This window comes from Pongo pygmaeus, chromosome 18 (assembly GCF_028885625.2).
Source record: "Pongo pygmaeus isolate AG05252 chromosome 18, NHGRI_mPonPyg2-v2.0_pri, whole genome shotgun sequence".
NCBI classification, from domain to species: domain Eukaryota; kingdom Metazoa; phylum Chordata; class Mammalia; order Primates; family Hominidae; genus Pongo; species Pongo pygmaeus.
In genome coordinates, this window is record NC_072391.2 from 13,273,945 (window position 1) to 13,288,077 (window position 14,133).

The window sequence follows — 14,133 nt, forward strand, 5'->3', positions numbered from 1 at the left end:
AGGTTAAGGATAGAGGGAAGAAGAAAATGGCTTGTTCACCATTGGTTTCATTCTCCAGTATTTCCTACAACACAGTATTAACCCACGAGTCTTTTCTGCGGCTCGGTGCTTTCCCCATGCCATCCTGTCCCCAAACACACACAAAACATATGCTCAAAATACAATACCCAAGCCATCCAATTCTGTGCTGAGACTGTTGAGTAGTAAATATTCAGGCCTATTCCACCTCGACATGCTATTCTAGTGGGGAAATGCCCTTCTGATAAATTAACCCTAATAGAATGAAATGCTTACCTCCACAGTATTTGGCCTTTGCACCAGATAAACCAAGTCTACCCCTCATGTTGAGAAACTGTTCAGCAACTTGCTTTAGAACAGGATGACTCACACCTGTTTCAACAGAAGCAAAAACAAAGCTAGAACCAGAATTACTAAAACACAATCATAAAATATTTTTTCCTTGTTTTAAAAATACGATTGTAAAATCCAAACACTACAAAATAAATAAGAGTCTTCCTGCCATAATGCCACACAGAGATACCCAATTACAGTTTTCTATTACTAAACTATTTACTATATACTTAGTAATACTATTCATCTAGAATTTTTTTCTGTGTAGTTAATATTATCCTCAATTTATTTCTAAAATGGTATCATTCTATTGATATTGTTTCTAACTTATCTTTCATAATTCGCAAATTTCTAAGTGAGTAGTCTACATCAAATATTTAATGGTTATAAAGAATCCCTTTCTATGGCTGTACCACCATTTATTTGATCAATCCCCTCCTAATGGACGTTAGCATGTTTCTAACAGTTAGCTCTTAAAACAACATTGCATTGTCCATCAAAGAACACTATATCAAGAAAGTAAAAACAGGACCCATGAAATGAAGGAAAATATTTACAGATAATATATCTGCTAACAGCTTGAGTATCCAAAATATATAAAGAACCTTTACAACTCAACAATTTAAAAAAAAATTTAAAAATGGGCAAAGACTTGAATAGACATTTCTCCAAAGCTGACCGGACACGGTGGCTCACATCTATAATCCCAACAGTTTGGGAGGCCGAGGTGGGTGGATCACCTGAGCTCAGGAGTTCGAGACCAGCCCAGCCAACATGGTGAAACCCCATCTCTACTAAAATTACAAAAATTAGCCAGGAATGGTGGCATGCACCTGTAATCCCAGCTACTTGGGAGGCTGAGGCCAGAGAATAGCTTGAACCTGGGAAGTGGAGGTTGCAGTGAGCTGAGATTGTGCCACTGCACTCCAGCCTGGGTGACAGAGCAAGCCTCTGTCTCAAAAAAACAAACAAACAAAAAGTTATACAAATGGACAAAAAGCACATGAAAATATGTTCAATGTCATTTGTCATTAGGGAAATACAAATCAAAACTACAATGAACACTTCCCACCCAGTAGTACGTTCATAATCAGAAAGACAGACAATAAGTGTTGGTAAGGATGTGGAGAAATTGAAACCTTTGTGCACTGCTGGTGGGCATGTAAAATGGTGCAGCTACTTTGGACAACAGTCTGGCAGTTCCCCAGATGGTTAAACAGAGTTACCATATGTCCTGGCAATTCTATTCTTAGACATAACCAAAAGAACTAAAAACAGGTGTCCTAAGAAAAATGTACACATGAATGTTTACATTTATGACAGCCAAAAGGTAAAAACAACCCAAATGCCAATGAATGAATAAACAAAATGTGGTAATGGGGTATTCTTGAGCCATAAAAGGGAATAAGACATTGACACATGCTACAATATGGATGGACCTTGAAAACATGATGCTAAGTAAGAAAAGCCAGTTACAAAAGGCCACATATCGTATGACTCCATTTATAGGAAATGTCCAGAATAGTCAAATCTATAGAGACAAAGTAGATTATTGCTACTTAGGAGGCTGAGGTGGGAGGATCACCTGAGCCTAGGAGTTCAAGGCAGTGAGCTATGATTGTGCCACTGTGCTCCAGCTTGGGCAACAGAATGAGACCTCCATCTCTTAAAAAAAAAAAACAAAGTAGATTAGTGGATGCCACAGGCAGGGGGAAGATGAGAATGGGGAGTGGCTGCTAATGGGTATGGGGCTTTTGGGGGGATGATGAACACACCCTGAAATTAGGTAGTGGTAATAGTTGAATCTATTAAAAACCACAGAACTATTCACTTCAAAAGGGTGAATTTTATGGCATGTAAATTATATCTTAAGCTGTTATTTGCAAAACAAAACAAAAAATATTACAAATGATATTCTCATACAACTACTTTGTAAACTTGATCTAATGTTTCTGTAAGACAAATTCTTAAAAGTCACTGGGTCTACGAGTATAAACATTTAGAATTTTATTTTTTTGAGACAGAGTCTCACTCTGTCGCCCATGCTGGAGTGCAGTGGCATGATCTCAGCTGACTGCAATCACTGCCTCCTGGGTTCAAGCAATTCTCCTCCTCAGCCCCTCGATAGCTGGGATTACAGGCATGTGTCACCATGCCTGACTAGTTTTTGTGTTTTTAGTAGAGACGGGGTTTCGCCATGTTGGCTAGGCTGGTCTTGAACTCCTGACCTCAGGTGATCTGCTCACCTCAGCCTCCCAAAGTGCTAGGATTACAGGCATAAGCCACCATGCCCAGCCTAGAATTTTAACAGATATATTCAAAAAGATCTCCCAAAATGTTGTACTAGTTTATATTCCTACTAACAATTTGTGAGAGTGCCTATTTCTCCATACCCTGGTTAATTCTGGGCAGAGTCAATCTTTTAATTTTGCCAATATCACAGATTAAAATTTTCTTAATTATTAGTGAGGCTGATCATTTAAAACAAAGATAGTTGGCTACACATATACAAACATATTTCTCCCATGAACTGTCTGTTCATGCCCTTTGCCTGTTTTTCTAGTAAGCTGTACTTCCTTTTAAAAAAGTTTGTAAAAGCTCTTTGCTTTGAGAAATTCACCTTTGTCACAGGTTTTACAAATACTGTAAAGAATTTAAAGCCAGTGGTTTACGAATTTAAATGTTGGATTCTGCCTTCCAAAACAAATGACTAGCAATTAAAATCCTATGATATATTGCCTGTCTGACATAAATAGAAGGCTGAAGTTTTCAAATTTTGTTCAATCCTATGTTCACATAATTACAGTTTAAGGAACTGCTCTTAAGGAAGCAAACTGATAGGCAGGCAATACTCTAAACTTACCAAGTCCAATCAAAGCCATTCTTGCACTTGTGAAATGGTTCTGAATGAAGTAATGTAACTGAGGAAGTTAAAAACACTTATTAGGTTATATTAGCATAAATATAAAAAGCTGTAAAAACATAAAAGTACAGCTTGGAAGAAAATAAATACTTAGCCTTATAAGCTGCTGTAATGAACTACAAGGTACTAACTGAGGTGAATTACCCTGGGATTTTATTATAAAAATTATTGCTTAAAAGAACTAGAACCTAATTGTGGTCATGGTTGCACAACTCTGTGAATATAATGAAAACCACTGAATTGTGTACACTTTAAATAGGTTGTATAGTATGGTGAATTACATCTCAACAAAGCTGTTATTTATAAAAGGAATAAAAAGAGGCTGGGTGCAGTAGCTCATGCCTGTAATCCCAGCACTCTGGGAGGCCAAGGCTGGCAGATCATTTGAGGCCACGAGTTTGAGACCAGCCTGGGCAACACAGCGAAATCCTGACTCTACTAAAAATGCAAAAATTAGCCAGGCATGGTGGTGCATGCCTGTAATCCCAGCTACTTGGGTGGCTGAGGCACGAGAATTGTTTGAACCCAGGAGGCAGAGGTTGCAGTGAGCTGAGATCGTGCTACTGCACTCTGGCCTGGGTGACACAGCAAGATTCTGTCTCAAAAAAAAAAAAAAAAAAGGGAATAAAAAGAAATTAGAGCATACGTTGGCCTAAACTTGAAAAAGTGGACTATGATTTTTATTATAATGTAGCTTACGTAGTATATCAGGTTTCTTTTTGTGTTTATATAGGTAGTAATGAAGCACTATTAACATTCTATAACAGGGCTAACAGAGTTTTACCACAACACCCTTCTCGTCCATCTTTGAAGCCAATCTCTACAAAGCTTTTCTGACCATGAAGTCATTGTTTGTACCAGGGTGTCCAAACTCTATGACCACAGAATTACTCAGAGAGCTTGAAAAACAAAAACGGTCACTGTCCCCCATTCTTGGCACTTACCCTACAGACTGATATAAAATATTAAATGTGGAATCCTAGAATCCTATTTAAAACCAACCAACTACCCATCCATCCAATCAACCACTCAGGTGATCCGAAGATTGGTGAGACTTGGTAATCACTGGTTTATATTACCACCTTAGGCTTAATATACAAAAGTAGGGCTAAAACATCTACTTTCAACAGAAATGCTATCCCTTCCAGATGGGTAAAAATTGGTTTGGGGTAACTAAGAAAAAAAAAACTCATGACTTTTATGTATAAAGTACAAATATACAGTACATAAACTCTATCTGTGGTATTAAAAGTAAGAGGTTTACAAAAAAATGGCTGGAAAGGCTCCTCAGGAAGGAAAGTGATAATGTTTGAGAATCACTGGGCTAAAGTAATGAAACTGAACTTTTAATCGATTTATCATAATCCGTGCCCTAAAATGAATGGTGTCTATATCTATGGAGTAACCTTGGAGAGTCATACTCTTTTTCTATTTATGTTTTTCTATTGATGCTGCCATTGCTCCAAGTATTCTAGCGCCAATTTCTTTAGAGTTTCCTTTAGCCTAGGGACACATTTAAAAAATACTATTAACTTTGAGATAACCAAGTTATGACAGTTAACATCTTGGTATTTGTCTATAATGCATACATACATACCTTTTATTAAAAAAAGGGACCTTTTGGTATGTCCTAATTCGTAAATTGCTTTATGTGACAATATGCTGTGAAGTTTTATGTATCAACTAATATTTTTGAATGGTTGAATACTGTTCCATTCTATAAGTTATTTAACTAGTTCCCTAATGCTGGATATTAACTTGTTTCTAATTTTTCACAATTATAAAACAATATTACAATAGCCATCCTTGTAGATAAACTTTTGCTATGTTTTAGCTAACTTAATGACACATCTTCATGAGGCTGAATTTGATGTCTAAAAAATTTCAAAACTCATTAGAGTCCAGTCTTATGAAAACTGCTGCCTGTTCAAGTTGGATGATACAAGTTAAAATTTGTAAATAAAAGTGCCATATAAATGGAAGGCATCAAATTGTTAATTGATAAGTCAAAAAGAGCAAGGGATACAGTTTAGTTTTCTGTAACGGCTAACTAAGAATGAAACGAGAGTAAAAACCTTAAATTTTTGAGTCAGATATACTTTGAAGGTGTTGATAATTCCCAATTTTTCTCTTAATGTCTTTTGATAAAATCTGTTTTTGGGTCTGGGTGGTAGGAATAGGAAATTAAGATTATATGCACATATCTACACTTGTAGATTTAGCATTCAATGTTTCAGTTTTGGAAACAAAGTTCTAAGATGCACATATGGCTGTGGCATGTGACAAACCCCTACAGCCAGCAAACGGAGGCTGGTGTGCTGAAGAACGTGAATGAGCGAGCGAGGATGGATTGGGAGCTAAGGAAGTGGGCTCAAGTCTTATTTACAAATTCAGAGAGACCAAAGAGTTTTAGTCAAAGGACCTATTTTATATATACATATACACACACACATACACATACACACACACACACACACACACACACACACATTTTTTTTTTTTTTGTAGAGACAGGGTCTTGCTATGTTGCCCAGGCTGATCTTGAACTCCTGGCCTCAAGTGATCCTTCTGTCTTGGCCTCCCAAAGTACTGAGATTACAGGTGTGAGCCACTGGGCCCAGCCCCTATTATGATACTTAAACATTTAAATACTGTTTAAAAAAGATACACAGGCTGGGTGCAATGGCTCATGCCTGTAATCCCAGCACTTTGAGAGGCAGAGGCAGAAGGACTGCTTGAGCTTAAGAGTTCAAGACCAGCCTAGGCAACACAGCAAGACCCGGTATTTAAAACAAACAAACAAACAAACAAAAAAGATACATACACACAGAAAAGGGTTTAGAAGAAAATATACCAGGTATTAACACTGAGTGCCTTTAGGTACGTGAGATGTTTTCTTTTCCTTCATTTTGTTTGATTTTACTTTTTAATTTTTCTGTAATGATCATGTCCCTTTAGTCATGAAAACATTTCTTAAAGGATATACAAAAATTGTTCAGATAAAATTTTAGTTAAAAAGCAGGTGGATGAAAAAGCAAGCACGTTGAATTTCTTAAGGTTAGAAGATAAAAGGAAAAATTAACAAACAAGCCTGAAATGGTAGATGTTCAATTTAATGTGAAAAACAAGCACATTTCAAAATATGTTTTATTGGTACCTCCTCTGATGTCACTTTTCCAATCCTATAGTCAGGACAATACAAGGGATTAGCCAAGGCATTCCGGTAAGCTGCTGCATGCAAATTTTCAATGACATCTGTGAGATAAGTGAAGAAGCATTTAGGGAAATGCACTTTCAGTAAAGACAACATTTTTAAAACCTAGAAAGCAACAAGCCTATACAAATTTGGTCATCTTCTGGCATTCATATGTTGACAGGACTTAAAATTTATTATTATTTAACCTCTAGTAACTGCCAGTTTCTGCCAGTAGAATGTGCTGAGAAAAAAAAAAAAAAGATTACAAGGCAGCAGCTTCTATATACTGGAGTCCACCTAAACCACTTTTCTAACTTTAACCTAGCTGGTATCACTTGGAAGGTATACTGGCCTGGGTTTTGGGAAGTCCCCATCTAGTTATGGTTCTGCTGCCATCTTGCCATGTGACCTTGGACAAGTCATTTAATCTGAATTTTACTTACTCCTACGTTTCCTCTCTAGGTAATAAGGAGATTGTCAGGTAGCTTTCAGGGGACCAATGGGAGCTTCCACTGGGACATACTCCTCCGTGGTGCTTGGTGCTCTCCCTGCTTTCTTGCTTCAATGCCTTTTTGCCTGCAGTATTTCCTTCAGTTGCTCATTACCTGGCAACTTGCCTATGCGAGGCACTGTGCTAGGTGCCAGAAATACAGAGATGTGGAATATACAATGCCTGCCCTCAAATTTTAAGAGGAAAAACTGTGAAATAAAGTATTATGGGTACAATGTCAGCAGTGTGTCAGAAGTGCAGTAGAGGTACAAGGGAAGGGCAGTGGGAATTGGAAAACAATTAATACAAGTAATATATGGGATCCATCTTACAGAACGAGCTGGTGTTTCCCAGGGGAAATCATTTGGGAACATCATTTTAGGCATAGGAAGCAGACAAAACAAAGGCATAAAGTATAACGATAATTTGATTCAAATGGGAATTGCAGCTGGAAGAAGAGGGTAGAGCATAAAGTAAGAGAAGTGGGCTGGGGTAAGGTCATGCAAGGCCATATATGTATATGCTGTTTGGACTTTATCCCACAGATAATAAGAAGGCTTACTTTCATGTCAGAAGGATCATTGTAATGGCCGTGTGGGAGATGGACTCAAGATGTAAACCTGGAACCTGACACCAGCCAGGAGACTACATAGTAACTGTTCAGGCAGAATAGATGCAGGCTGGTGCCTCACAGCCGCCAGTGGGGAAGAAGCCACTCTGGACACATAGGTCATCTTTTCTAAAATTGTACTATTCTATCTATTTCTTCAGTAGAAATCCTGAGCAACAAAGATCATGCTTCTCTGTGACACCAAGCATCATCACGAAATAACATCAGTCCCCAGGCCTGCATGTGGAGGGCAGCCTGTCCCATGCTGAGCCACTGAGTTGAGCTATTTCTGCTCTTCCTGCACATTTCTGCTCCCACCAGAAGTTGTATGACTCCCAAGAGTCAGCAGCGCTTGTTTACAGACTTGTATTACCAGTTGTACTTGTCAAGATTATATAATTAGACATTATATAAACATAAAATATGAATGCAAAAAAGATTCCTATTTAAAAAAATTAAGTTACTTACTTTGGAAAGACTCAATAAAGAGGAGATGGCTAAACAATAATAGCAACACAACAGTAAGCAATAATAGCAGCAGCAATAAACTGGTACAGGATTTGGGGTAAGCAAAACAACTCTTAAAAATCACTAGGGGTCAGGCACAGTGGCTCACGCCTGTAATCCTAGCACTTTGGGAAGCTGAGGTGGGAGGATCACTTCAGCCCAGGAGTTTGAGACCAGCCTGGGCAATAGAGTGAGACCTCATCTCCATAAAAAACTAAAAATAAAAATTAGCAGGGTGTGGTGGTGTGTGCCTGTAGACCCAGCTACTCAGGAGGCTGAAGCAGGAGGATCACCTGAGTCCAGAAGGTTCAGGCTGCAGTGAGACTGTGCCACTGCACTCCAGCCTGGGCAACAAGCAACACCCTGTCTCAAAAACAAACAAACAAACAAAAACAAAACATTGGGAAGGAAACAGGAAAAACTTCTAGGATCTTACAAACAATTTACTTACCATCAAACATGAAAAATGATTATAAGTGTTTAGAAACAAAAGAATAATAAATCTAAATAACAAATTTTTGAAAAAGATATTTTCAAATTCAAGTAGTAAAACATTTGGCCAGGCATGGTAGCTCACACCTGTAACACCAGCACTTTGGGAGGCTGAGGTGGGTAGATCACTTGAGGCCAGGAATTCAAGACTGAACTCCAGTCTGACCAATATGGCAAAACCCCGTTTCTACTAAAAATACAAAAAATTAGCCAGGTGTGGTGGTGCACACCTATAATTCCAGCTGCTCAGGAGGCTGAGGCAGGAGAATTGCTTGAACCCGGGAGGCGGAGGTTGCAGTGAGCCAAGATCGTGCCACTGCACTCCAGCCTGGGTGACAGAGTGAGACTCTGTCTCAAAAAAATAAATAAAAATAAATAAATAAATAAATTTTGACAGCAATTTTTTTTCTTCTATAAATTGACCTTCTAAAAAACCCAGTTATCTTAGAATCAAATGTGATCTGGAAATGTACTTACGAGTCTGCGGATTCTGAAAGGCCACAGCTTTGTCAATCTTTAGCTGAGGCTGAAGGTTAGCTACTTCCCAACAACGAAATTCTGGTGCTGTGGTGACATTGAGCAGGAACTCCATTAGAATATCACTACAGAAGACATCAAGATAAGAATTACGAGTCAAAAATGTAAAGCCAACATTTGAGATTCTACATAGCTGTAATGCTCTCAATGTGAAAGTTTACGTCTTGTGGTAAGCACAGTGTTTTTGAGCAGTTTATGAACAATAATCCAAAATGGAAGTCAGAGGTCATAATGATGCATTACAAAGACCAGAAATGAGCAGCTTAGTATTTCTTTCAAAGCAGAAGTCCTAAACACACACAGGTACTTACACATCATCCCGCAGGCATTCCACAGTGTAAGCCATGTTTTCCCTTGTTGCGGTCACACTGAATTGGAAAATAAACTACAGTAAATCATCTGAATCAGGATAGTAAGCTTCCCCTTATAATCTTCTGTTATATCAACCAATTCCTTTGGAAAGAAAATTTCTGAAGTATAAAAGGTGCGAACAATAATATAACAAAACTCCACATATTCACCAACTAAAATTCAAAATTTTTTTAAAAACCAGCAAATAATTCAACCTTAAAAGGAGTGAAATCTGGTCACGTTACAACACAGATGAACCCTGAGGACATTATGCTAAGGATAATAAGCCAGTCACAAAGGGACAAATATTGTATGATTCTACTTATGAGGTACCTGGAGTAGTCAAATTTGTAGAGACTGAAAAGAGAATGGCAGTTGCCAGAGGCTGAGGGGAGGGGAGAATGAGCAGCCATTGTTTAACAGGTACAGAGTTTCAGGTGGGAGAAGAAAGGAAAGTTCTGGAGCTGAATGTTGGTGATGGTTGCTGAATACCACTTAACTGCACACTCAAGAAAATGATAAATTTGGGCCGGGTGCGGTGGCTCACACCTGTAATCCCAGCACTTTGGGAGGCCGAGGTGGGCGGATCACTTGAGGTCAGGAGTTTGAGACCAGCCTGGCCGACAGGGTGAAACCATGGTCTCTACTAAAAATACAAAAATTAGCCAAGCATGGTGGCGCATGCCTGTAATCCCAGCTACCAGGGAGGCTGAGGTAGGAGAATCGCTTGAACCCAAGAGGCAGAGGTTACAGTGAGCCAAGATCATGCCACTGCACTCCAGCCTGGGCGACACAGCGAGACTGTCTTAAAAAAAAAAAAAAAAAAAATTTATGTTATATACATTTGACCACAATTTTTTAAAATGGCAAATAAAGTTGAAGATCTTTTCGTACCCTTCCAAGGCCAATTCCCTCACTCTCTCCCACTCTGGAAACCACAATCATAAGCACTACATAGTATTTTTCTGCTTAAAAAATTAAAATACCTTAAAAAAATCTTGAAACTTGCTTGTTCACACACTATTTTGCCCTTCAGTTGTGCTATGTTGATGTATAGATCTAGTTCATTCCGTAATGGCTGTGTAGCGGTCTCATCATGACTCTGTCATACTTTACCCATTTCCCTAAAGATGGACACTTAGATCATTTCCAGTCTTTATAAAGAATACCTTTGTGAATGTGATTAAAAACTGTGGGGTTTTTCAATATTACCAGATATTCTTTGATTCTTTCCTAAGTGGTTGTATCAATTTATACTCTTATCAGCAGAATGAGACATTCTCTATCATCTTTACCACTGACAACACAATATATAAAAAATCTGGGCTGGGTGCAGTGGCTCACATCTGTAATCCCAGCATGCTGAGCTGAGGTGAGAGGATCACCTGAGGCCAGGAGTTCAAGACCAGTCTGGGCAACATAGTGAGACCTCCATCTGTACAAAAAAAAAACAAAAAATTAGCCGGGCATGGAGGAATGTGCCTATAGTCCTAGGTAATTGGGAAGCGGAGGGAGAAGAATCGCTTGAGCCCAGGAGTTCAAGGCTGCAATAAGACATGTCTGCACCACTCCACTCTAGCCTGGGCAACAGAGCAAGACCCTGTCTTTAAAATAAATTAATTAAAAAAAAGAAATGCTGTTTCTGTCCTGACTGTTCCACTGACCAGCTGCTCCCCAAGTCTCTCTCCCTCTCTTTGGATCTTCCTACTCCTGAGACACAGCAATATTGAAATTAAGCTAATGAATAACCCGACAATGGCCTCTAAGTATACAAGTGAAAGGAAGAGTCTCATGTCTCTCACTTTAAATCAGAAGCTAGAAGGGATTAAGCTTCTGAGGAAGTGAAGAAGGCATGTTAAAAACGGAGACAGGTCAAAAGCTAGGCCTCTTGCAACAGTGCAGTTCTTGAAGAAAACTAAAAGTGCTACTCCACTGAACACATGAATGATATGAAAGCAAGACAGCCTTATTGCTGATAACAGAGAGTTTTACTGGTCTGGATTAGATCAAACTGTATTCCCTTAAGTCAAAGCTTAATCCAGAGCAATGCCCTAACTCTCTTCAATTATATGAAGGCTGAGAGAGGTGAGGTGCAGAAGAAAAGTCTGAAGCTAGCAGAGGTTAGTTCATGAGCTTTAAGGAAAGAAGCCATCTTCTTAATATAATAGTACACAGTGAAGCAGCAAATGCTAATATAGAAGCTGCAGCAAGTTATCCAGAAGATCTACATAAGATCATCGATGAAGGTGGCTACACTAAACCACAGATTTTCAATGCTGACAAAACAGCCTTACATTGGAAGATGCTGTCCAGGACTTTCGTAGCTAGAGAAAAGTCAATGCCTGGCGTCAAAGCTTCAAACGACAGGCTGACTCTTGTTGGGGACTAATGCAGCTGGTGACTTTAGGATGAGGTCATGTACCGTTCTCAAAATCCTAGAGCCCTTAGGAATTATGCTAAATCTACTCTGCCTGTGCTCTGTAAATGGAACAAAAAAGCCTGGATGATAGTACATCTGTTTATAGCATGGTTGACTGAATATTTTAAGCCCATTGCTCAGAAAAAAGATTCCTTTCAAATTATTACTGCTGACAATGCCAAGAGCTCTGATGCAGATGTACAAGGAGATTGATACTGTTTTCATGCCTGCTAATAGAACATCCCTTCTGCACCCCATGGGTCAAGGAGTAATTTTTATTTTCAGGTCTTATTATTTAAGAAATACATTTTGTAAGGCTATAGCTACCACAGATAGTGAAGATGCTGATGGATCTGGGCAAAGTAAATTAAAAAACTTTCTGGAAAGAATTCACCATTCTAGACACCATTAAGAACATTTGTGACTCATGGGAGGATGTCAAACATTAACATAAGTTTGGAAGAAGCCAATTCCAACCCTTATGGGTGACTCTGAGAGGCAAGACTTCAGAGGGGGAAGAAACTGCAACTATGGTGGGAGTAGCAAGAGAACTAGAAGTGGGGCCTGAAGATATGACTGAAGGGCTGCAATCTTATGATAAAGCTTGAACAGATGAGGAGATGCTTCTTATGGATGAGCAAAGAAAGTGGTTTCTTGAGAGGGATTCTACTCCTGGTTGAAGATGCTGTGAACACTGTTGAAATGATAAAAAAGAGTATTACATAATCTTGGTTGATAAAAAACTGGGAGGGTTTGAGATGACTGACTCTAATTTTGAAAGAAGTTGTGTAGGTAAACGGCTAAAAACAGCATCTCATGATACAGAGAAGTCTTTCATAAAAGGAAGAGTCAATCAATGCAGCAAACTTCACTGTTGTCTGATTTTAAGAAATTATCAGTCACCACCACCTTCAGCAACCACCACCTTGATCAGTCAGCAGCCATTAACGTGGAGGCAAGACCCTCCACCAGCAAAAAGATTATGACTTGCTGAAGATTCAGATAACTGTTAACATTTTTAAAGCAACAAAATATTTTAAAATTAAGGTTATGTACTTTTTTTCCAAGACAAAATGTCATTGTACACTTAGTAGACCACAGTATAGTGTAAACACAACTTTTATATGCACTGGGAAACCCCAAATTCCTATGACTTGCTTTGCTGCGATATTCCCTTCATTGTGGTGGTCTGGAACAGAACCTGCAACATCTCTGAGGTATGCCTATATATTGCAGATATCTACTCCCAGACAGTTACTTAAATTTTTACTTTAAGACATAAAGACGTTTTACATTTTGATGTACTCAAATTCATCAGTCTTTTCCTTCTTGTGTTGCTTAAGAAATCCTCAAACTCCTTGATAACAGAGAAAAGTTCCCTTAAAATTGAATATTTTCTGGCATTTTCACTATTTTCTATTACTTATTTAACAAACCTTAATTTGCCACCAACTGCTTCAATTCCACGGGTTATCTTGAAAGATGAAGCTCTTTTTGTCGTCTTGAAAAAGAAAAGAATGATTATCTTTGTAGCTTTTCAATGCCAAGTTTGCCAAACATCACACTATATCAAAATCTGTTGTGAGCAGATTTAAAAAGAATTTTACTAAATTCCTGCATCCTTTTTTAGTTAAGAATTATAAAACAAGACTCAACAGAAAGCTTAAGTATAGATTTTTACATTAAGTACATTCATGTAAAATTTCCAGTGTCAAATACAAGCTTACTGGATTCATTAGTCTATTCTGAAAGAGACTTGTATATGGGAAAAAAAGAGTTAATTTTCTTTTTTTCGTTTTAAAAATTTATTTACTGAATTTCTTATGCTCTAACATCAACATTCATATGGATACTAATTTAGTGCTTCTCTGTGGCAAATATCTTGTGGTTTCTCATTTTACATTAGGGGACTCTACTGGGTTTAACAGTATTCCCCTCCAAATTTATGTCCAACCAGAATGTTTGCATGTTACTTTATTTGGTAATAAGGTCTCTGCAGATGTAAGTACTTAAGATGACATCATATTGGATTATAGTGGGCACTAAATCTAATATAACTGGTATCCTTATTAGGAGGAAATGTGGACACAGACAGAAGGAAGGCCATGTGACAACAAACGCAGAGACTGCGGTGATGCAGTTGCAGGTCAAGGAACATGAAGGGTTGTGGGCAACTGCTGGAAGCTAGGAACAGGTGGGGGAGGATATGTGCCTTCCTAGAACCTTTAGAGGGATCACAGCCCTGCTGATATCTTGG

At 38.4% G+C, this 14,133-nt stretch overlaps 1 protein-coding gene across 3 annotated transcripts in view; it reads right to left on the bottom strand.

Annotated features, from left to right (window-relative positions):
* The window catches only part of LOC134738563 (cytochrome b-c1 complex subunit 2, mitochondrial-like), a 54,535-nt gene that overhangs the window by 32,360 nt on the left and 8,042 nt on the right, over window positions 1-14,133 (bottom strand). For all 3 annotated transcript variants that reach the window (XM_063654663.1, XM_063654664.1, XM_063654665.1), the window contains exons 4-9: window positions 13,313-13,377; window positions 9,418-9,474; window positions 9,047-9,171; window positions 6,432-6,529; window positions 3,215-3,272; window positions 295-390 (exon numbers count right to left, since the gene is read on the bottom strand). In XM_063654663.1, the coding sequence (XP_063510733.1) occupies window positions 295-390; window positions 3,215-3,272; window positions 6,432-6,529; window positions 9,047-9,171; window positions 9,418-9,474; window positions 13,313-13,377 (499 nt within the window). The remainder of the gene's footprint in view (window positions 1-294; window positions 391-3,214; window positions 3,273-6,431; window positions 6,530-9,046; window positions 9,172-9,417; window positions 9,475-13,312; window positions 13,378-14,133) is intronic.